Source organism: Entelurus aequoreus, linkage group LG01 (genome assembly GCF_033978785.1).
Source record: "Entelurus aequoreus isolate RoL-2023_Sb linkage group LG01, RoL_Eaeq_v1.1, whole genome shotgun sequence".
Lineage (NCBI taxonomy): Eukaryota > Metazoa > Chordata > Actinopteri > Syngnathiformes > Syngnathidae > Entelurus > Entelurus aequoreus.
In genome coordinates this window covers 60626187-60651586 of record NC_084731.1, presented here as the reverse complement: position 1 = coordinate 60651586, position 25400 = coordinate 60626187, and the positions used below count along the sequence as shown (strand labels likewise).

Below are 25400 nucleotides of genomic sequence, written 5' to 3'. Positions count from 1 at the left end.
CTTATCAACGGAACCTCTGGAATCCTGTTAAATGGATCCGTTTTGTCATTTGACTTTTGGAGGTCATTTTTCATGCTTGGAGAACTCCAGTCACTCAAATCCACACGAGGGGCTCCTTGGGAACAATCCGGTCAACGGGCTCACACCTGGAACACGGCTGAGACTCTGGCGGCCCGACAGCGAGCACGGGGCAAGAGAGACTGCTGTTCTGCGGTCGAGCCCGTAAAAGAGAGAGACGACAAGCCGACATAGCGAGAGCCGCAAGCCGCGGTGACAAAGACCGGACATAGCGCTTTGCAGCTTGGACAAGCGACCGCGTCCATGTCGCTTCCCCGGAGACAGGCTTTGGGACGAGCGTGCGCCGTGGCCCTCAAGAGGAGAAGCAGAGGCTGCAGCACTCCATGCAGATCTCCAGGCAGTCGGCCGACTCGCAGCAGGCGTCGATGATGCCGCAGTCCATGTCGCACGGCAGCTCGCAGTCGCCGCACTCCTCGGAGGCGCAGCAGCAGCAGAAGCAGGAGTCGTCGCCGGCGCACGAGCCGCAGGTGGCGCAGTCCAGCACGATGTTGCACAGCGTCAGGAATTCACAAAAGAGGCAGGCCAGGATGCAGTGAACGCAGCAGTCTGGGGACAAAGACAGTTCGCTCGTCAATTCAACTTGTTAAACTGGAATTGAACTTTTAGTTAGTGCAGCCATCCATACACGCATCCGCCGTGCTAATTTTGTTCAGTCATACGATAGTTTTATTTGATCATGTTCAAAATGTACAGCTCAATATTCAGTGCACCCTGAAAGTATTCACTTTTTCTACATTGTGTTCTGGTACGGTCTTATTCCAAAATGGAATAAATTCTACAAACAATACCCCACAATGACAATGTAAACATTTAGTTTTTTTCAAATGTAGCAAATTCATTAAAATTAAAAATTAAATAAATCACATGTACCCATTTGCTCAATACTTTGTTCATGGACCTTTGACAGCAATTGCAGCTTCAAGTCTTGGCACACCTATCTTTGGGCACTTTCTCTCATTCCTCTTTGCAGCACCTCTCAAGCTCCATCAGGTTTAATGAGAAGTGTTGGTTTTCATCCAAGATGTCTCTGTACTTTGCTGCATTCATCTTAGTCTAGTCAGGGAGGTGACCAAGAACCAGATGGTCACTCTGTCGGAGTTACAGATTCCTTTGTGGAGAGATGAGAACCTTCCAGAATGTCAACTATTCCTTAGTAAAAAGTACATAGCAGCCCACCTAGAGTTTGCCAAAATGCACATGAAAGACTCTCAAACCATGTTGTCGTAGAATTTCTGACCTTTTGACCTATATTTCTTGTCTTTTAAGAATGTCCGCTCATTTGCAATTCTCTTCTATTTTGTGCCATTGAATGGACCAGTTGTGGGACAAAGGTGAATATGGAGTTATGCCAACCTGTCTACAGAATGTTTAGATTTTCCAAATATGACTAAGAGATACAAGGTTGTTTTGGAACAGACAAAACCAAAACAAAACAATCATGACGCACTAGATAAAAAACAGTGACGCACAAGAGACATATAAAAAATGGCAGAAGACCGGAACTCGACAGTGATTTTGGCTTGTGTGTGTCTTGTTTGCTCCGGAGTAACATGTGGTCTGTCTGCACGGCCAACTTAATTCAACCTGCACTTCTGATAATGGGTAAATACATTTGTTGTACTAAACTACTTTTGTTGCCTGCTTAAGCTTCGGACAATCCACTACACAAATTGGCGTCACGAACAGGATGGCACAGAAGCTACAGGTCGACAGCCGCTCCCGCTCTCTCTGTCAGGCAGAAAGTATGTTGCACGCGCGCATCACAAGGTAAGCAGTTTGCTTTAAAGTGTAAACATTTTCTGCCTGGAGAGAGCCGGATCAATAAGACTAATTGCTGAATCTATTTTTGATAAAAGATAGGTTTAGTCAGGTTCTCCAAAAACAACCTGGAATGGGGTAAATTATGGTTGGATTGAGTTGTTTTATATGTGATCATTTGTCTGTGTGTTTGTTGAAAACTTGTGATTTCTTGTTTTTAGCTATAAGGGGATTGTTAATAGGATGTTGGTGGTTTGGAGTGTTTTTGAAGCATAGACGATGTGAGACGAAAAATTTCTTTTAACCTCTTCATCCTCTGTCGTTGTTGGCAGAGGATGCTTTTTTCTGCAAGTACATTAGGTTAGCCGGAGTTGGACACAGCGAAATTTAAGGCAAGGTTTGCTAACTGGTGTGACATTTGGCCCACACAAATTTATGACGTCTATGAAGGTCCTACGTATCTGTCTATGTGGAAACTGCAGCGGTCCCTAGTCCTTGTGACTCAGCGTGTAAAAAAGCCCGATATAAGGTGATCGTTCAGTGACTCCGGTAAAGGAGATCAACTGAGCCAAGTTGTCACGAATTTGGAAATTTGCTGCAGTATAGATGGATAGAGTTAAGGGCTCCATATGGTAGAGCCTTGGTGAAACTGTATGGACTGACCAGACACGAGTCTGTAGGATTGTTGGGTGATTCCTTGTGGTCCTACTGGGCGTTAGGCCAGGTTTTTTCCCTGTTGGTCAGGAAGGATTAATCGCTGTACTCAATCTGAAGAGAGTGCTGACAGGTTGGTTTTGATAATAGGAAAAATAAAATATACTGTATATGAATAAATAAACATTTAAATATCAATACATACATTTGGACTGGGACATTTAAGCATTGTTAAATTCATTAGTCATTAATTATGTGTGTAATATACTGTATTGAACAGCCTTGTTGCTTATCTGATCCATCCAGTTCCTGTGTGGAAGTTGAGACAAACACACACGCACGCACATCATAGATTAGAACACATCGTAGCTTTGAATTAATAATGATATAGCAAACACATTAAATAAAATTGAATTAAATTTAATAAAGGTAAAATGATTATTTAATTATATTGACATTTTTATTATTTCAAGAATAATCACGATGAAGTAAAATTTAAATTTATATTCTAAAACATCTAAAAACATCTGTGAATCATAGAGTCTGAGGAAGTACAGATAAGAATCGCCAACACTCAGCGCCAGAGTCAAAACAAAACGTAGAGAAGCGTTAAACAAATTCTAATCGGAAGGAAGACAGACCAAAAAATGAGAACTTAAGTAAACGGACAGCAAGTAAACCAGAAATAATAATGTAAATAAATAACAAAGAAAGCAAATTTCTATGTGACATTGGTGCATGTAGAATTACATGTAGAGAATAAAACTAAATGGAAATAACTGTCTGCAAGATGAGCATGACGTCATGAATTGTGCTCGGGTTAGTAATAGACAGATAGATAGACAGATAAAACGTTATTGATTCCTTCAGGAGAGTTCCCTCAGGAAGAAGAAGTAAAAAGTAAACAGTAACTAATAAGGGTATAAATGGAAACAAAATAGAAAAATATTACAAGGAGAAAAAAAAATAGAACAGTAAAATAAGAGAAACTAGGCATTAACGACCATGATATAAAAAATTATTGCACTGTTATTGTTTTGCATTCCCTGTCATCCTAGCCCCCCCAAAGAGGAGTTGTACAGTGTAATGATGTGTGGGACAAAGGATTTTTTTTTATTTTATAGTTTAAATCAGTAGTTCTCAAAGGAGGGTATGGTGTTTCTGCCCGGACAAAAAGGGGGGGTACCTGAGATTTTAAATATTTTAAAATAGCGACAATTCAAAATCCTTTATAAATATAATTATAGAAGAATAAATCTTCAACAAAATAAATATTTAGAATTAAGTTCACGAGCCCAGATGGATCTCTATTACAATATCCAAAGAAGGTTGATGATTGATTATATGTATAGAAATCTTTATTATAATTTAATCACTTGTTTAATTTTTAAAACGTTTTAGTTATTCTTATATTTTTTTTTGGCCAAATAAGTCAAGTATGACCACAACAAATGAGCAATATGGTGCACTGTTATACAATTTAATAAATCAGAAAATGATGACATTATGCTGTATTCTATTTTTTATTTTACTGGGAAAAAAGGTTGAAAACCACTGCCCTAAATCATATCTAAAGCTACAATTATTTTATAAGACTGATTATTTTGGATTATTGTGTTTGTATTGTGAGAGAAGGAGAGAAAGTGAGAGAGAGAGGAAGAGAGAGCAGGTGAAAAAACAGATTGAGGATGAAGAGGATGGTTTGAGAAAATATGGGAAAATGATGTTTATAACCTTACGTTATGTGAATGGTTTCTAGGAGAACAGAAAATAGAAACATTGTGTGAAGTGTAAGGAAGAGATGGATACAGGATGTTGTTTGTAAAGGAAAACGAAAGTGAAGAAAAGATGAGAAAGTGACAAATGAAGGTATTCGTAAATGGTATGCTGTTGATTGTGGTTAGCTGCAAGTTTGTTTAATTGTTTGTTTGTTTAGTTGTTTGAGTGAAATGGGAAGAAATCAATAGGAATAATTACATGCAAAATGGAATAAAACGATGAGTGCGATAGATAATGAATGAATAGATGAAATAGGTTTATTTTGGTCATATACTCAACCATCAACCAATTTGTGTGAGCAATTTAACAGTAAATTAGACATATTAACAATCATACACATTTACACACAGAAAAGAAAAGAAAAAGAATGACCGAAAAAAGAATAGGCTGAAGCCAAAGCTTATATTGGCCTATGATATACATTTACTGAACATTAAATTACCTGGAACATCAACGTTAAAAGATGAAAGTAATTGTTACTATATTTTATAATGTTCAAAAAACTTTACTTTTCAAGGGTCTCCAAAACCATAACAAAAAACTACATGTGTTCAGCTCATCACTGAGGATGGTACATCATTTAACTCCTAAAACTGAAATACATTTGTGTTTTTATTTTTATTTTACTTGACCTATTTTAAAAATCAATATCCCCGTAAATGATAGTTTCTCCTCATAATGTAAATAAGCTAAGAATACAAACTGGAAGGCTGTTGTTCTTTAATCGGAAACATAATTGCCATTGTTTTAAAAATAGATAATCTGAACATTAAACACATTATGACTTATAAAAAATGGATTGGTATGATTATAGTAGCATGCTTTGAGTATCATTGAAATGAGCCTTTTAAGTTTAAGTATTGGGTCTATATTTCTTCTATAAACATTTCCCCAAACTTCAAAACAATACTACATATGGAAAAATAAATGAATGAGATAACATATGCAGACATTTCTTATTCAGCATGTGTTTTACTTTATACTGAATGGCAAAGATTTGGATATTTTTCTTTAATATGTTCAATATGCGGCTTCCAACATATTAATGATCAATTAGTATTCTCCAGAATGTAGTTCATATACTCTGTCAATTTCCACTTGATTCAACTTTAATTTTTGTTTCACAATTTGACTTTGCACCACTAAACACCACAAATTTAGTTTTGTTATCATTCAATGATTACTTATTAATATTAAATAATTTTTTAGGTGAATCAATGCGACCTCGATTTCCTCAACGATTTCTTCAAGTCTTCTCCTGAACAATATACATTTGTATTATCTGCAAACGTAATACATTTAATTTATTAGATACTGAACAAAGATCACTTAGATTAAGTATAAATAGCTTAGGTCCCAATAACAAGGCTTGTGGAACCCCACAAGTGACTCTTTCTGGCTGTGATTTAGTCTTAGTAATTTCCCCATATTGAGATCTATTACTTAAAATAACTACTTAACCACTGTTGTGAAACACTTTTAATTTATGGGAGTATTGGGATAGGATTGAGGAAGATGTCTGCTGTGGTGGTGGTTAGTTTGGAAATTAATTAAATAAAAGTAACTTTAAAGTGCAGTCTGATATTTTTAGTTTGGAGTAATTTATATTTTTAATTAGACATTGCATTCCACCATACATCTGGGAGGTGGCCTTGAGAGGTGTTTGTGCTGCGATATCAGGACAGCTGGCACAAAACAATGTGTGTGTGTGCATGTTGTGACTAGTGTGAAAGAGAAGATGGAAAAACGAGAAAAAATTAAAATAAAAAAAAAAAATAATAAAAAACATTCTGCCTGTAGCATGACGTACAGCTTGCTCGCGCCTACTGATAGACAAATGATAGTTTAAATTAACTTATAGATAATCTTAAAGTGAATTAAAAGGGTACTTAAATACACATGAAGTAGTATGTATAATCTTTGAATTAAGGTTATTGATTAGCATTTAATGGGATAGTTAAGACTGTAATTTTAAAACGTGATATGCAAAATTGAACTAACCGAGAGGATATGAAAACGATGGGTGTACATGTTTTGAGTTCCAAATTCTAGGGGAAAAAACCTCAACAAAACGTAAAACCATACAGACGGACTTGGGTGGTAGTTAAGGAATTGTCCTAGGTCAAGCTAGGGTGGAAACTGTATGCAGCCGGGGGACTGCCAACTTCTCTGAACAAGACAAGCTCCAAAGTTGTAGCCAGAACATGCTCACAAAAAATACAGGTGTGACAGAGGACGCCCACAGTAGGACGAACAGCAGGATACAAACAGACCCCTGCTGGACATAAGTGTCAACGGACAATGTTCAACACAATCTTTGAAGCATTCCTTTGTGGTCAACCTGCACACACCTTGTAATGACCTGCTTACGAACTGTGCCCTGACATTCAATACTGCACAGAAGGAACTTCCTGATGTTGCTTGACAGCACGACATCAGCTGACAACTACTGGGGACGCCTCCCAGGAACGAATGGAGGACGGGGACTGCTCCAACTGTCCTAGCACTGGCTGACTGAGGTGCGTCCGTGTGCCCTGCCACCCAAACCGCCAAAGTGTATGATCACCAATTAGACGACTCATAATAGGAGCCTTTTGACTCTTATATATGGTGGGACTCAAGGTATGGCCGCTCATGTGAACTATCCTTTCAACAATTAACATGGTATAAGATGGACAACTAATGACACACATTGTTCCTTTGCTCTCTGTCATGCCTACGAAACCAAAAATTTAGGTCAAATGATAAAACAGGGCGTAGCTGCCGCTGATTGAACCGATACGCAAATACCACATTTTCAATTATTTCGGTTGTCTGTTAAAAACATAGCTATGGGCTGCAATTTGGACATTCCTGCTGTAGGCTACAAGGAGCTAGCAGCTACACAACAGCTGAGCTAAAATAACATTTAAACATATCAAATATTTATAGTTGCTTATTACATACACAAAGTCGCAGAGAGACAGAAGTCTCTAGAAAGTATTCAGTAACAAACGTGTCCGCATTATTAAACTTTCTACCACAGGAAACATACTGAACAAATACAGCAGTTACTGTCAGACTCTAATCCGGATTACCTTGTCTATCAGAGACATGGTTAAAACCCACAACACCTTTCGTTCTAATTAATGTCCCGGGGGACAAGATTACAGAAAAGACAGATCGAGTGACAAAGGGGGGAGGAATTATGATTTATGAAAGGGAAAACATTAAAAGTAGATCAATTTGAGTATGTTAAAATTTAATTTAATTTAATTTTCCTCAGAAATGTATTTCAAGGTAATTGTAGTATACCGACCGACCACAGCTAAAGACATTTTTCTAGATTCATTTTCAGACATACTCAAACAGCATAGTATGAAAGAAGTAAAGTCATGGGGGACGTTAATCTGGACTGGTTAAATAAGACGCATAGAAAGAAACTTAAGGATATTATAAACGGCTTCTACAATGATACAAAGGATAAGCAGCCTTACTAGAATTACAATTGGATGACAAAAATCAAAGACAACATCTGTAAATACACGAATACAAAACCAGAAAGAAGAGTGCTAAAATAAAAATACCATTGGATTAATAAAACAATTTGGATTCTAATAAGACATCGGGACTCAGCTCTCATAAGAGCAATTAAAACAGGTCTAAATACAGATCGTATGATTTTAAAAGTTTGGAGGAACAAAGTTACAATGTTTATGCGGAAGTCTAAGGCTGACTTTCACTTAGAATTAATCAAAGCTGCAAAAGGGAACATTAGAAAGTTATGGAAAACCAGATACAAACTTACGGAAAGAGAGCAAACAAGAAACAACACTATAACATTAAATATCAATGGCGGTACTATCGCAGACAGTCTGGACATAAGTAATAATTTTAATGAACATTTCATCCAGTCTGTACAAACCCTGAATAAAAAGTCCCTCAAAATCAGTGCAAATAATTGTCAGTTATTCAGGATGGACTAATTTTAGAATTAACAAATGAAACAAAGTTAAACAGAATCTTCGCTGCATTATCAGACTCACGATCTAGAGATATATATATGGGTTGGACACTATCTTCCTAAAAACATGTAAGGATTGTATATTTTGCTCGTATAACAACAATTGATAAATAAATCAATAACGGAAAACACTTTCCCTACCACGTCGAGAAACTGCTACTATAATTAAATCCATAAAGCAGGAAATAAACAAGACCAGAACAAGTACAGACCAATTAGCCTTCTCCACGTTATAACAAAAGGAATAGAAAATTTGAAGTTAAAAGGTGGCTTTGGAGCAATCAAGGCTGCTCACACGGTCACTAAGAGGGGCATTATGTAGACACATCAACTTAATGTGTATTATATTTATCCATGAGAGCATTTTTGTTGTAAATTGTGAGGTATGGCTGTTAAAATCTTGGTTGTTTTTACGAATGACGACAGATGTGAACAAGAGCATGTATTGTCTTTGTGTGATGATGTAAATAAGGTGTGGTTGTATTGTATGTTAAGTATGTGTCCATGAAGGGGCATCTGGTGACTTTTCTTAAAATTGATTACATGCTACAGTATGATTATTTTTTGATTAATTATTGATTATTATGAATGTATATATTTATTATGATTAATTAGTGTCATAATTCTATTGCTTGATTTGTGGATCCCTTTAATTTAGGTAGCCAGGGACTGCAGATGGAAAGTAGCTATTTAGATATAATCTGGTACAGAACATATCTGTTTCTGAACTTAATGTTTCTGTGCATTGTCCCTTCATAGATAGACTAAATTAAATACAACTATTTAGTGAATTATTGAGGCCACAATAATTCACTAGGTGTTGTAAAATATCAAAGTACTATTGCAAAAGCGAACAGTGACCTCAAACATGACCTGTCCTCCGCCTCTGTTCTTGCTGCACTTGACTATCAGCTGCCTTTTCTTTTTTTTGGATGTTTCTGAAACTACTAATACTACAACTACTATTACTATTACTATTACTATTACTATTACTACGACTAACACTGTCCCTGTTTCAGGGACAGAGGGGGGAGGTGAGTTTGGATTGGGTCAGGTTTGAGCGTGTTGAGGTTTCATTTAATCGATATGATCAATCCGGTACAAGGATAAAGGTACAAGGATAAAGGTACGTAATGATTTAGATTGACAATTGCAGTGGTTGGCGGAAGCAACCACAACCTCAAAGGAGAATGCCAATTCAGTAATTAAATGTTTTGTGAATGATTTAATATCTCGACATGGTTTCCCCAAAAAGATTAGGTCAAACAACGGCACCTATTTTAAGAAAACAGGTTATCGTCTTCAGTCACAAGATCAGCACTTCTCAGGACCAGCAGCTTCCTAGGAAGGCGGAAAGACCATGAGACCAAAATGGTATGTTTGCAAAATGTAGAATTTGTGTGCCAGTTCCTCTGTGCAGATTTGAGGATGAAAGCAGCCACTCCAGATTCCCTTGCACTCGCTAAGAGGGGCACGGTCAAAGCCGATCCAGGACCAACACCCGATACCTGACTGGAAGGAACCGAGAGGAGAGACAACACCTTGCCAGCGATGACGAGAACAACTAAGGTTGCCAGCCAATGTGTCCGTCGGGACTCCAGCAGCTGTGGAAGGAGGCCCTGAAGCAAGCCGAGGGCCTGGACCAAAGCCCCACGCCCCATACTCTGCCCCAGCCTTCCCCAAAGCCCCCACAGCTCCAACTCTACCTGAGTTTTCCCCAAAGCGGCCAGCGCGCACATGCCATTGCACAGTCTGCCCAATGGACTGAACCACACCCCAAGAAGAGACAGAGACAGACTGTTTGAGTGGATCTCTTTCTTCACCAAGGCAGCCAAAAGCCCAACGAGGTAGCCAAAAGGCCAACGAGGTGTCGGCAGGCCACCAGCCTGAGGCACCACCGAGCCATCTATACGAGCACTAATCGAACATGGACTCATACGAAATTCAGTTGTGTGTTCAAAATCAATTGGTAATTAACAATATTGGTAACTACATTCATTGCAAATGCCGGAAAAAATATTTTTGCAAATGTCTTACAGTCATAAGTCTATATACATTCATCTATTTATGTTCAATGATGTTCATGATCAAAGTATTTGTTATTCCTTTACTAAATCAAAGGGTAGGCCACTAATTGTGTTCTGTGAGATGGTTTTACTGCAGGCTGGTAACAGCGATCGCTCTGAAGGAGGGTCATAGACGGAATTTTTGCCACATTGAGGTTTTTGCCTCTATCTGTGGTAGAGATTTAACTTAGTGGTCTACATCAGAATTTTTTTTGGTCCAGGGTCTTAAGACCCTGGAAGGAGGGTATGTCGTAGAATTTCTGACCTATTGACCTATATTTCTTGTCTTTTAAGAATGTCCGCTCATTTGCAATTCTCTTCTATTTTGTGCCATTGAATGTACCAGTTGTGGGACAAAGGTGAATATGGAGTTATGCCAACCTGTCTACAGAATGTTTAGATTTTCCAAATATGACTAAGAGATACAAGGTTGTTTTGGAACAGACAAAACCAAAACAAAACAATCATGACGCACTAGATAAAAAACAGTGACGCACAAGAGACATAAAAAATGGGAGAAGACCGGAACTCGACAGTGATTTTGGCTTGTGTGTGTCTTGTTTGCTCCGGAGTAACATGTGGTCTGTCTGCACGGCCAACTTAATTCAACCTGCACCTCTGATAATGGGTAAATAAATTTGTTGTACTAAACTACTTTTGTTGCCTGCTTAAGCTTCGGACAATTCACTACAATGACAAACTAAATTCCCTGGTCTGATGAGACAAAGATTTAAGTCTTTGGCATGGATACTTGGAGGAAATCATCCCTACAGTGAAGCATGGTGGTGGCAGCATCATGCTGTGGGGGTGCTTTTGAGAGACGAGTCAGGATAGAGGGAAATATGAATGCAGAAATGTACAGAGACATCCTGGATGAAAACCGGCGCTTCCCATCCAACCAGATGGAGCTTGAGAGGTGCTGCAAAGAGGAATGAGAGAAACTGCCCAAAGAGAAGTGTGCCAAGCTTGTGACATCATACTCAAAAAGACTTGAGGCTGTAATTGCTGCCAAAGGTGCATCAATTAAGTATTGATCAAAGGCTGTCATACTTATGATGATTATATTTTTTAGTTTTTTTGATTGTAACACATTTGCTAAATAAATAAATAAAATCACACTGTCATTATGGGGTATTGTCTGTAGAATTTTGAGGATAAAAAAAAAATTCCATCTTGCAATAAGGCTGTAACATAACAAAACATGGAAAAAGTGAAGCGCTGTGAATACTTTCTGGATGCTCTGTACAACCAAACATGATAAACTTGAGTCTTTTCCGACTTATAAATGTCACAATGTTGGATACTCGCTTTAACGCTCAATCCCTTTGGCGTGAGCAAGCACGCCGTTTTGGAGGCCTCTGTTGGCACGGTTTTAGTCTGGCAAGGTTGTGAGGTCACCGCGAGGCGGACATACTTATTTGGACATTAAATCAAGGGTAGTGGTTTTAGACTATAAAAAAACACAAACAAAGGTAGGATGAGGTATTATTATTAGTCTAGTCTTGGCATGTGCATAATAACATTTACATGCAACATGCAGCTGTGTATCTAATGTTGTGACCGGGTGAATCTATATAAGGTTTATGAAGTTTATTTTCGACCGTGTATGGAAATAATTGTGAATTCAAAATATATGTTCAACCTGTACACTTTCAAAAAATAAATGATGATACTTTTGGAGAGGATAGAACACCATATGCTTATAATCTTTCCTAAACTGGCACAAATTAGTACATTTGTTAAGTCCTTTACTTGATCCATCCCATAGTTTAATTCTACTTACGGATCTCTTCTACTCTATGGTAACAACAGAGAACAGTAAAGTGTATGAAGTGGTTTTAGTTTCAGAATTTATTCTGTCTTATTCAATATTGAAAGATGTATCACCCTTTTGTTGTTTGTACTTTTTTAAAATTTTGTTTGTTTGTTGTTTATTTTGTTTATTTTTTTAGTTTGTTAATTTCCATCGCATTAGTTTTTTGTTTTTTTTTACTTTCTGTGTATTTTACCATGAGCAGAATGCAATAGTGTCATCTGCAAACAGTATTAGTTTTCAGTCTTTCATGGCTTTACATGTACATATAATATACTGTTTCCCTAAGGCGGGGTCGGCAGCCCGCTGCTCAAGAGCCACATGCGGCTCTTTAGCACAGCCCTAGTGGCTCCCAGGAGCTTTTTAAAAAATGTATGAAAATGGAAAAAGTTGGTGGAATAAAATACATTTTTTGTTTTAATATGTTTTCTGTAGGAGGACAAACATGACACAAACCTTCCTAACTGTTAGAAAGCCCACTGTTAAATATGTTTGTGTTTATGCTTCACTGATGAGAGTATTTGGTCAGCGCCGTTTTGTCCTACTAATCTTGGCGGTCCTTGAACTCACCGTAGTTGTGTGGACTGTGACGCAACAGTTTGTTTACATGTAAAACTTTCTCCTACGCTGCCACGGAAAGACATGTTTAATGCCACTCCTTCTTTGTCTCATTTTGTCCACCAAAGGTTTTATGCTGTGCGTGAATGCACAAAAGTGAGCTTTGTTGATGTTATTGACTTGTGTGGAGTGCTAATCAGGCATGATTTGGTCAGGGCATAACTGCAAGCAAATCCATGCTAACATGCTATTTAGGCTAGCTGTATATACATATTGCATCATTATGCCTCGTTTGTAGGTATATTTGAACTAATTTAATTTCCTTTACTTATGTTGTTTGTGTATTTAATTTATATTGTATTTGCATGTCTCATGACACATTATCTGTATGTAATATTGGTTGCATTTCTGATAGTTGTCTGTGTGCCATGTTGTTCCAGACCACAGCAAACGTTTGCCAGCTTGCAAAGATTGTAGTAAATCCTCTACAAGAAGACAGCCTGCCGTTTCCTTTAACTTGGACACACTTTTATACCTTTGGCCATTTTTAGCCAGTCATTTCCAGGAGTTATGTCACCCTTTTAGAAGCCTTTGTTTAACTAATGTTTTCCAAAGTTGTAAAAATGTGTATGATAAATATTAAAATGTCAACATTTCTGTAGGCTAACATAGCTAGTATAGACACTTACATCATGTGTTGTCTTCATTATAACACTTATATGAGACTTTTATTTTTTGGGGCTCAAGACAGATTTTCTATTTGAATTTTTGGTCCAATATGGCTCTTTCAACATTTTGGGTTGCCAATCCCTGCCCTGAGGTAACCTTCCCACGGGGTAAACAAAGTTAATCTCTATTCATATAAGTAGAATAATTTTGGTCCCACGATTGACCCTTGGAGTACACCATAAGATATACAGTCTTTTAGGGGAAAGCTGTTTGGATTACTGGCATTGTCCCTCTATGTGTCTACTATAGAACACATACATATAGTAGTATTCTTCCTTTCAGTCTTGTAGGCCTTGCTTCCATGAAGCAGTATGGTTCAGTAAACAAAACGTCATTTTAGAAAGAGTGAAAAAGACAACCCAGAGAGGACTGTACCCCGTTTGTTTATGGATAATGTTACTATGCAGCACAACACTGTCACAATTATCTTCTTTGTTGAATTTATTGGCAAATTAGACATGGTGGTGTCACACTAATTATGCAGCTCCTAAATGCCCCACAATGTTAACACTAGCCAGTCCTGGATATACCAATAGGACCCTGATTTTAACATTGGGCTTTTTCCAGATGACTCCGACCCCCGCCAAAATAGGGTAAATCGCTGCCATGTCAAAGAGTTGTGAAGTATTAATGTATCCTCAGCAGACAACATCGCCCCATACTGAATGTGTCACAAAACTACATCCTTTTCATAACATCTGTTGTATATAAATGTGAATTATTAGTGTTTTATTGCCCTATGTTTTAAGCATTCATGGTTTGATTTTTTTAATTTTATTTATTTATGTATTATGTAGGGTTGTCCCCATACCAATATTTTGGTACCGGTACCAAAATGTTTTTCAATACTTTGCGATAATATTTGAAAATGAAAATGACCAAAAAAAAAAAAGGTTTTGGCTTCATTTTAACAAACAATTTTTTTGATAAGTTTAGCATATGGTTCTTATTGCACTCAATAAACAATTTTGGAAGATTAAAATAAAAATTAAAAGGCATTTAACACATTGGGCTTTTCTTGTTGCGCTCAAAGAGCAATTTAAAATTTGATATATTACATATGGTCTGCCATAATCTAGCATTAGGTTAAAATATAATAGAAATCTTTATTGACATTATGCTTTAAGATTTATGGTTGCCACTCTTGGTCTGTGCTTTAAGACAAATGCTATTGTTAGTAAATACTAAAAACAATACTATGGCTAAAAGTACACATATAGGAAAGTAGTCAGTAAAAAAAACACATTGTTAAAGATAAAAGACAAATTGTAGGAATGTGTTACGAAATACAGTCGTATTTCACATGAAATACAGTCGTATTTCACATTACACTTGCATTAGTTTACATCACGTGGGCGGTTTGGAATCCGCTAATAGCCCAACAGCTGTGTGTGTGTCTACGTATCTACATGTGCACAACATACGAGAGAGTTAACTTTATTACCCGTCGATCCAACTGCTTGTCATTTAATTGTTTAGCTACGTTTGAAGCAAAGGTGGTAATACGTTAACATTAGCCTCTTTGGGATGTTGCAGAATCTTTAAACACTATTTTTTTATGTGAGAAAACCAAAATATCTTATTTGAATAGTTATTTTCTCAATTTTAACTACAATATATACAATATAATTACCAATGATAAAATTAACAGTATGTTGTAAAGTCAATAACTAAAAATAAGTAGATAGCTCTTACAACTAAAGACATTTGTAGAAATACAATTTTAGATCTTGACAGGTTTGCTGCATACATTCTGCATACATTCTCCAGGTAAATTACAGTAGATTGCTGATTATTTCATTAGAATATGTTCATGTGTATCTGAAAAGTCCTACTAACTCAATAATTGTATCTAGTCTTAGGGCAGGGGTGTGAAACTTGTTTTCTTTGAGGGCCACACCGCAGTCATGGCTGCCATTAGAGGGCCGCTTGTAACAGTAAATAATTAATGAATTTGCCTATGAATTTAAATATTTTAATTTTTTTAAGGTAAAGAGTAAATAAAAATCTGTGGATTTTACCACTGTTTTTTACAGAAAAAAACAGGCAGCCTCTGTTTTTTTTAAATTATTATTATTTTTACAACATCGATCCATCCATTTTCTATCGCTTGTCCCTTTACTGTAAATAGAAATACAGTACTGCTGTTTAATTTTATTTTGGCAACTCAACTGCCAGTTTTTCACCATAATAAAATGTGGTACCATAAAATCATCAACCGTGGATTTTACAGTGAAAAAAACCCAATAAACTGACAGCTCTGTCGACAGGATTTTACTGTGAAAAAACTAATATTGGTCGTTTGTTTTCAACTTACAGTAATATGCTGTAAAAAAACCTCCCTAAATTTTACAGTAAAATCTATTGGTAATTTTTATAGTGTACAATTAGATGGATAACATGCTTGGAAATCATAGGTTAAGCAGATATTTAAGCATTTATTTGGATTTAAACCAAAAAAGTTAGATAATATAATATTTGTTGCAATATTTTTTTCCCTGTCAAACTCGAAAAAACCCCAATACTTTTAGTAAGAAAATAAGAAAGTAAAGAAAGAAAATAATAGGTATTTTATTGACACATTATTTCCAGGCTTTCGGGCCATATAAAATGACGTGGAGGGCCAGATCTGGCCCGCAGGCCTTGAGTTTGACACATGTGTCTTAGGGCATGCAAGCTTAGAGAGCGAGCCAACCACTCACATTCACAAAACAATGGGCAATTTATAGAAGTAGTGTCTGGTTTTGGACACTTGGGTGAGGACAGGGATGGAGACAAGCCGCAATGAGGACCAACAGACTCCATACAAAAAGGCCTGAGAACTATACAGTAGGATCCTTCTTGCTGCAAGACGACAGTGCTAACCACTGGACCACTATGCTGCCAAGTTAGTGCTCGGGTTAGACCTCTATATTAAAATGATTCATACCCTACTTTTGCAGTCTGTCATGAGTCATGCTGTAAAAGATGAACATTCAGTTGGCTTAGTTCTAAACAATTAACAGTGGTCGAAGCCATAGAGTTGCACAAGTCAGAGTGTTGATGTTGAATTACTTTGCATCTTACCATCCTGTGCTTCTGTGGGAATCTGGGAGCTGTTGCTCTTGGAGCTACTTTTGGAGCTGCCTTTGCTCCTCTTGCTGCTCTGGGAGGTGATGGAAGGGTTAGACTGCAACTTCTTGCCGTGCCTGGGTCCCGCCGACGAGGAGGAAGAAGTGGATGACCCTCCTCTTGGGAGGGAACCCAGTTTGGGATGCGCATGAGGGCCCCCGTTCCTGTCCCCGCCAGACTGGAGTGCGTGCGTGTGCGGCGCGGGATGCGGACAGTGAGGGGAGTGTGCATGGTGTTTGGTTCCGTTGCGTAGTTGGCTGCTAGGCTGCGTCCGGCATGGTTGGGTGGGGTGGATGGGTGTGGATCTGGCTGCTGGTTGACCTGTGGAGAGACAAAAGAGGTATTGTTGAGTGATACTGACCTCGTAGCACATCAATACTAGAGTAGAATTCGCAATTCCGGTAGGGATTGCGTGTGAATGTCCTATGTCCAGGGTGAGTGGAGTGTGCTGATGTTGGAACGGTTCCAATCGGTTGAGAAATGTGGGATATGGAGAGGTTTGTATATTGCCCATTCGTTTTCAACTTCGGGAAATTCCTGGTAATTTTGGGTAATCATGGAATTTCCGGAACCAGGAAACATGTTGACTTGAATGTCCAGGGTGAGTGGAGTGTGTGGATTTTGGAACGGTTCTAATCGGTTGAGAAACGTGGGATATGGAGAGGTTTGCATATTGCACGTTCGTTTTCAATGGGGGGACATTCCTGGTGATTCCAGGTAATAAGGGAATTTTCGGAACAAGGAAACATGTTGGCTTGAATGACCAGGGTGAGTGGAGAGTTTTGATGGAGGAACGGCTCAAATTTGATGAGAAATTTGGGATATGCAGTGGATTGTATATTGCCCATTCATTGTCAATAGGGAGAACATTCCAGGAAATTCCGGGAAAAATGGGGATTTTGAGAAAGGGAAAACATGTTTTGCATTCAATATACTGGAAGACTAGTATGTGTGGATGGTTGAAAGGTTGGAATGAAGTTTAAAAATGACGCAACATTTTTAGAATTTAGGGCATTGTAGTTCTATGAATATGTCCATTTATTTGAATGGGAATTTCTAGAAATGTGGGATTTTTTTTGTTTTTGGAAAATATTGATACAAGCACAATTTTCCTAGAAGACATGGAGGGGTTGGTGTTGGAATTTTTTGAAACGGTTGAAAAATGTTGACGTAGTAACAGTTTGAATTTGAATGGGTTTTTCGGAATTCCTAGACCCTCGGGAAAACCGGGAATTTGTACGGAGAAAAAATAAGAACATTTATTGTCACAACTACGAGGAATGTTTTGAAGGTGGAATGGTTGGAAACGGTTGAAATATGCGGACTGTGAAAACTTTCCAGGAAGAGGTGAAAATAAGGTTTTGGATAACCGGGAATTCTGGGGATTGTTTTGAACTTAGAAAATGGTAGTTTGATTATCCAAGGTGAGAAGAGTGAGTAGATGTTGGAACGGTTCGAATCGGTTGAGAAATTGTTCTAGATGATATGAAGGGGTTGGTGTTGGAATTTTTTGAAACGGTTAAAAAATCAATGGGATTCAATGGGGGGAAATTCCTGTTAATTACGGGTAATCATGGGATTTTCGGATCAAGGAAACATGTTGGCTGGAATGTCCAGGATGAGTGGAGGAACGGTTCAAATCTGATGAGAAATTTGGGATATGTAGTGGATTGTATATTGTCCATTCATAGTCAATCGGGAGAAATTCAAGGCAATCCTGGGAAAACTCGGAATTTCGAGAAAGGGAAAACATGTTTTGCGTTCAATATACTGGAAGAGTAGTATGTGTGGATGGTTGAAAGGTTGGAATGAAATTTAAAAATGGCGCAAAAATTGGAGAATTTAGGGCGTTGTAGTACTATGAATATGTCCATTTATTTGACTGGGAATTTCCCGGAAATGGGTGTTTTTGGGAAATATTGGTACAAGAAGTCCTAAATGATAAGAAGGGGTTGGTGTTCAAATGTTGACAGTTACAGTTGACAGTAGTTGCAGTTTGAATTTGAATGGGTTTTTCGGAATTCCTAGAATCTCGGGAAAACCGTGAATTTGTATGGAGAAAAAAAAAGTACATTTGTTGTCCCAACTAAGAAGAATGCTTTGAAGGTGGAATGGTTGGAAACGGTTGAAAAATGTAATAAAAATGTAGAACTTTCCAGGAAGAGGTGAATATAAGTATTTGGATAACCGGGAATTCATGGAATCTTATTAAGCTTGGAAAATGGTAGTTTGATTATCCAAGGTGAGTAGACTGTGAGGATGATGGAACAGTTTGAATTGGTAGAGAAATGTGTAAATTGTGTAAATTAAAATAGCTTATTCATTTTCAATGGGAAAAATGTCCCGCGAAATCTGGAAATCTGGGTAACCCGGGATATTTTTCTATTCATTTTGTTAGAAAGCTAACGATTCCCAGTAATGCAGAACATTTTGATACTCAAAACTGTGGGCTGTGGCTTCAAGCAAACTTTTGCAGCGGAATAATAATAATAAATATATATATTTTTTTGGTGTGGAATGCTAAATGTGTGAACGCCCAAGCGTTCACTCACCTTCTCCATTACGACTACAATAAGTATGTGACTCCGATCTATCTGTGTTTGTGCAGGTGAACACATATCACAACTGATCAGCACTGGGGGAAAGACAGCCCGAGGGTTATCTTTTCGTATGCGTGCCAACTTAAACACAGGGAGGCTCGCTAAAGACGAGTTCAAGCCTCGGATGTACCGAACCCTTGACCCACTTGTCTAGACTCTTTCACAACAAGCATTCGATTACAGAGGAAAAGGACAAACTTTCTCCCAGTTCTGACGTTAATGAGGCAACATGAAATCAGCTGGTATAAAAGTGACAGACTCCTGACAATTGCTCCAATGTTCATCCACAGAAATGTAGGCTGAGGTTTGAACGCGCACCACTCCGCACTGCGTGATTTGATCAAAGGATTAAACGATTCATGGCATGTTGACAAAGTCTTAGCAGAACACCCCGTGATGTACGATCCCGAAGACAACGCTTCATCAAGTGGCATAGTCCATCAAGCGCTAGATTGAACCCCATGAGCCCCAGCTTGCTTTGGCAACACTTTGTCAAACAGAACAATGCACAGTCACGTCCTCCGGTGCCAAGTTCAACTCTGCCGCGCCAAAAGGAAGTCGAATGAGAACTGTGTCGAGAAGCGACGTCAACTCCTCTGCGTTCAGCGTGCCGAGCCGTCGCGCCGAGCCGTCGCATAGTAGAAAATGTGAGTTGCGGTGAGATGAATGGTGTGAACACTGTGTGCTCGACAGACGCACGTCCAACAGCCATGGCCCTGTTATGGTGCAAAGCTGTCAGGGACTTGGAACTACCGCCACGGCGACATTAATGCCAAAGAGTACAAGTATAAGTGGCCCTGCATATTTTAACAATACAAAACCGCACTCTGTGTAATGCTGGCAGGCGTGGTTGCAGAAGGACAGTTGGCCAGCTGCTAGTCTCCACCTTTCAAATAGAGTAAGTGCGAGGAAATAAATATACAAATATATATATAAATATATATATATATACATATATATATATATATATATATATATATATATATATATATATATATATATATATATATATATATATATATATATATATATATATATATATATATATATATATATACATGTATACATATATGTATACATATATATATATATATATATATATATATATATATATATATATATATATATATATATATATATATATATATATATATATATATATTTTTTTTTTAACGTAACCTGTCCAGCCACTCAGACAAATCATATTGTTGATTGGATTTATTTAAAGGGAAAGTGTACTTTTTTTTACCCATGTATTCCTATCGTTCACAATCATTTTGAAAGACAAATGATGACGGATGCATTTTTTTTTTAATGCATTCTAACATGTAAATAGCAGTCCGCATACGGCCGAGCAAATGGGCGGTCCTCTCTTCCGCCCATAAATCCCTCTAAAACACATCCAAAAAGCGGCAACAATAATCCATTTACATGTTGTGACTTGAATATGAACACGTATTAGTGATATTGTTATTATAAGCGCTAACGCAGACAAACTATTCATAGCGGCAACCTGATCACGAGCTTGTGTGCCAATGTTGACACCATCGACTGATCAGCTGCTTCCTCGTTTCCTTGCTCGTCAAACTTTATTGTAGACAATAAATCATGCCTCTCACCTGGATAGTAGAAGGACGAGGACGTATTTCGACAAGTTGGTACACTTTGACAGCCAATTTAGACCTGGAAATGATGAGTATGACACAAAAAGACACTTTGCTCCAACGCCCTATTCTTCATGAGGATTATGAGTCATTCTCCATCGAAATGGGAATATATGAACATCCAAGCAGCCGGCATCCTCCTGACAGCAGACATTGTACAGTAAGTGATGTTTTATTATCTTTGTTGGCTCTCATGAAGTCTGCAGTGAGTAATAATCAGTGATGTGGTTGAAAGAAAGCGTCAATACACACATGTATACGTCCAGGATTTAGCATTGGAGAAAGAAAGACTGTAGCATTTTACCTTAGCCAGCGTATTGTACTCGAAATGTATGGCCGGGTTTCCTTACTTTATGTCCACAACTCCGTATCTCAAAACAAGCCCTTTTTAGTTGCAGCCAGAAAGTGTCTGAAAGATAGGTCTTTACAGCAAAATCTATGCAACATTTTGACCAAAGAACCATCGTTACATGCTATGTAGACAAATATGAAGTGTTTTGAATAGAAAACAATCATTATATGACCCCTTTAAAGTACCAGAAGAATGGGAAAACAAGTTGACTTAATATGCTTATTTGTGTTTCCATTAAACCATATCCGATTGTATTTACGATCCGCAAATTATGTCTAAAATGTCCCAAAATGCCACAAATTCAGTCGGCCATTTTGAATATTTCACTCCGAACACTTTCGGTAATTTTCATAGATTCTACTTCAGTGTAGTAACGCTTCTGCACTCTGACCATATTATTAGATCAGTCATACTGGAAATATGCAAAAATGTATCATTCACAATCTTTATGTAAGACAAGAACACATGTGCTTGGGTTTTTTATGCATTCTAAATGGTAAATAAATATCTAACAAATGAGTTAACAGATTGAGGGTCTTCTCATTATACTCTCTAAAAACATCCAGAAAGCGCCAACAATACACCATTTACATGTCGTGAACCGAAAATGAACCAAATATGAGTGATATTATTATAAGCGCTAACACAGACGGAGTATTTTAGCGGCTCATTGATAGCAATGAGCAATGCTAGCTTACGCTGCTATTGTTGACACACTGAGCCGACGGCTGCTTCTGCTTGGTCTCAAACTTGCTAAAAGTAAATTCTAGATTATAATTCATGCATCTTTCAGCTGCTAGTAGACAAATGTGGCCATGGACCCACAAGCTGGTCCACTTTCACGAAAAAGACCCCAAAAGACGCTTCCAGCAGGAACTTTTTTTAGCCCTTCGTGACGATTGTGATTGATCCTTCATCTAAATTGAATTATGTAAACGTGCCGGCGGTCGACATCCCAGCGAGAGTGGAAATATTACAGTAAGTTTGTTTTATTATGGTTAGTTTGTATGTTTAGCACCTAGCAATGCTGCTAATGCTATAGTGTCACAATAAAGCTACATCCGTTTAGCACTCGGGTTCCAAAACGTATTTCTCATCCTCTTTGAGTTCGGGCTCAAAAATATAAGATCCCGGATCATAATTTAGCTGATGGGGACGAGATCTGTGGTTCCTCCTCTACATCACGAATCACGTGACTGGCTTCCTCATTAACTCTTAAAATGGCTCGGAATCTCTACAAAACCCAAAACCAGTGAAGTTGGCACGTTGTGTAATTCGTAAATTAAAAACAAAAGCCACGTGTTGTAACACCTGGCTTGGCATTGTCTTGCTGAAATAAGCATGATAACATTGCTTAGATGGCAACATATGTTGCTCCAAAACCTGTATGTACCTTTCAGCATTAATGGTGCCTTCACAGATGTGTAAGTTACCCATGCCTTGGGCACTAATACACCCACACACCATCACAGATGCTGGCTTTTCAACTTTGCGCCTAGAACAATCCGGATGGTTATTTTTCTCTTTGTTCCGGAGGACACAACGTCTGCAGTTTCCAAAAACTATTTGAAATGTGGAATCGTCAGACCACAGAACACTTTTCCACTTTGCATCAGTCCATCTTAGATGAGCTCGGGCCCAGCAAAGGTGTTGTTGATAAATGTCTTTTGCTAGTAGAGTTTTAACTTGTACTTAAAGATGTAACGACAAACTGTAGTTACTGACAGTGGTTTTCTGAAGTGTTCCTGAGCCCATGTGGTGATATCCTTTACACACTGATGTCGGTTTTTGATGCAGTACCGCCTGACGGATCGAAGGTCACAGGCATTCAATGTTGGTTTTCAGCTAGATTCTCTGAACCTTTTGATGATATTAAGGCCCGTAGATGGTGAAATCCCAAAATTCCTTGCAATAGCTGGTTGAGAAATGTTGTTCTTAAACAATTTGCTCACGCATTTGTTCACAAAGTGGTGACCCTTGCCCCATCCTTGTTTGTGAATGACTGAGCATTTCACCGAAGCTGCTTTTATACCCAATCATGGCACCCACCTGTTCCCAATTAGCCTGTTCACCTGTGGGATGTTCCAAATAAGTATTTAATGAGCATTCCTCAACTTTCTCAGTCTTTTTTGCCACTTGTGCCAGCTTTTTTGCAACATGTTACATGCATCAAATTCCAAATGAGCTAATATTTGCAAAAAATAACGTTTTCCAGTTCGAACGTTTAAGTATCTTGTCTTTGCAGTCTATTCAATTGAATATAGGTTGAAAAGGATTTGCAAATCATTGTATTCTGTTTTTATTTACCATTTACACAACGTGCCAACTTCACTGGTTTTGGATTTTGTACTTATCCACTAACTTTGAAAGTCTTTTGGTGTCATAAATAAGATATATTTGATAATAGCTTCAATATAGAGGCAACTTGTTTTTCCACCTTACTGCTACTTTAACACAAAAGGCATCCAGGCTGGTCCACAAATACTTTTTGAATCAAAATTCAGTACACACAGAGAGGTAAATAATATTTTACAAATTTCTGTTTTGAATTCAAACAACTGTTTCCCATTGTGGTTCTTTACAACTAGGTCTGTTTAATCTCCAGAGTCTGTGCAACAGAAGAAAGGAGGCAGGCGAACACACACCTCCACAGCCAAACTAAACACACATTCTGAAAAGCAGAATAAAACAAGGGAAAACAAGGACAGCTATTAGACCTGGGTTTAATATTTCATGGCAGCATTTCATAGCATATTTTTAAAAGTTGGAATATTTTCTCAGCCTTAAAGTATATGGCGGCTGGAGGCGTGGCGAGGCCTGACGGTGACAGTAAAAGTGTAAACGTACAAGCGCACTCACCGAGAGTGTGGTGTTAAACACTGGCTATGAAACACGACTGGCAATAAAAGCGTCTGTTCGATAACCGCTCCGAGACAGATAACCCAACCGGGACTGTTTTAACTGGCTGGCGTCCGGCGTCGCAAAACCAAGCCACTGTTGTTTAAAATTATTTTCTTTCAGCACTTTTCTAACTTTGCTCCAGATGTTTGGCAAGCTCCATGGACGCATGTAGTGAGGAGGAACTGCATTTTATGCTCCAACCTATTGCAAAACACGTTGTCTCTTCTGCTTTTTCTCCCTCACTTCATTAACCGCCCCCCCGTTTGCTTGTCTCGTTTAAGCATTTTGCACAATAGCACTTTTAACATGCCAAGCCCGCCGGGATCCATCGTGGTGACAGATGCAGGGGACTACATAGACCGGAGGAACAGAGCGCACGTCTCTAAGTTTGCATTGTCCTGCAAGGATTGCGGCTCGTTGAGTTAGTGTGGCGTCAGTGTGTGCAAGGGTGCTCGAATATAGCAGGATCTGGCACGCAAACAGACAAAACTCAAAGAGGCCAGGAGTCAGGACTGTCTCCAAAGAGAGCTTGAGGTTAGAACCCACTCGCGCACGCAAAACACAAACACACACAAGGTTCCTTTGTCTGAGATGGAGCGAGATGAAGTAAGCAAGGGGAAGGAAGAAATAGGTTGGTGTTTGTAGAAATTTGGAGCAGGAGACTTGCAGGCGTGACTCATGAACAGTGATTCAGCGCTGGTTAAAAATAACAGCAAAACAGGAGACATGTGAAGTGGACTCGGTGAGATTGGGAAAAGGCATCCAGTGTAGGGTTGACCCCATAGCAATATTTTGGTACCGGTACCAAAATGTATTTCGATACTTTTCTAAATAAAGGGGACCACAAAAAATTCCATTATTGTCTTTATTTTCACAAAAAATCTTACGGTACATTAAACGTATGTTTCCTATTGTAATTTTGTCCTGTGAACATACGAGACAACTTTTCTTTTATTAGTATGTAAGCAAACAAAGGCTCCTTTTTTTGACTGCTGATATATGCAGTAACATACTGTGTCATTTATATTCTATTGTTTTGTCAACATTATTAAGGACAAGTGGTAGAAAATGAATTATTAATCTACTTGTTCATTTACTGTTAAAGGCCTACTGAAACCCACTACTACCGACCACGCAGTCTGATAGTTTATATATCAATGATGAAATCTTAACATTGCAACACATGCCAATACGGCCGGGTTAACTTATAAAGTGACATTTAAAATTTCCCGGGAAATATCCGGCTGAAACGTCGCGGTATGATGACGTATGCGCGTGACGAAGTCAGAGTAACGGAAGTTATGGTACCCCGTACAATCCTATACAAAAAGCTC

General features: G+C 38.2%; 1 protein-coding gene across 2 annotated transcripts in view; it reads right to left on the bottom strand.

Moving 5' to 3' along the window:
- Positions 1-370: 370 nt before the first annotated feature.
- The window catches only part of LOC133655381 (myoD family inhibitor domain-containing protein-like), a 110797-nt gene continuing 85767 nt past the window's right edge, over positions 371-25400 (bottom strand). For both annotated transcript variants that reach the window (XM_062055499.1, XM_062055492.1), the window contains 2 exons: positions 16505-16870; positions 371-624 (listed from right to left, as the gene is read on the bottom strand). In XM_062055499.1, coding sequence (XP_061911483.1) covers positions 371-624; positions 16505-16870 — 620 coding nt within the window. The remainder of the gene's footprint in view (positions 625-16504; positions 16871-25400) is intronic.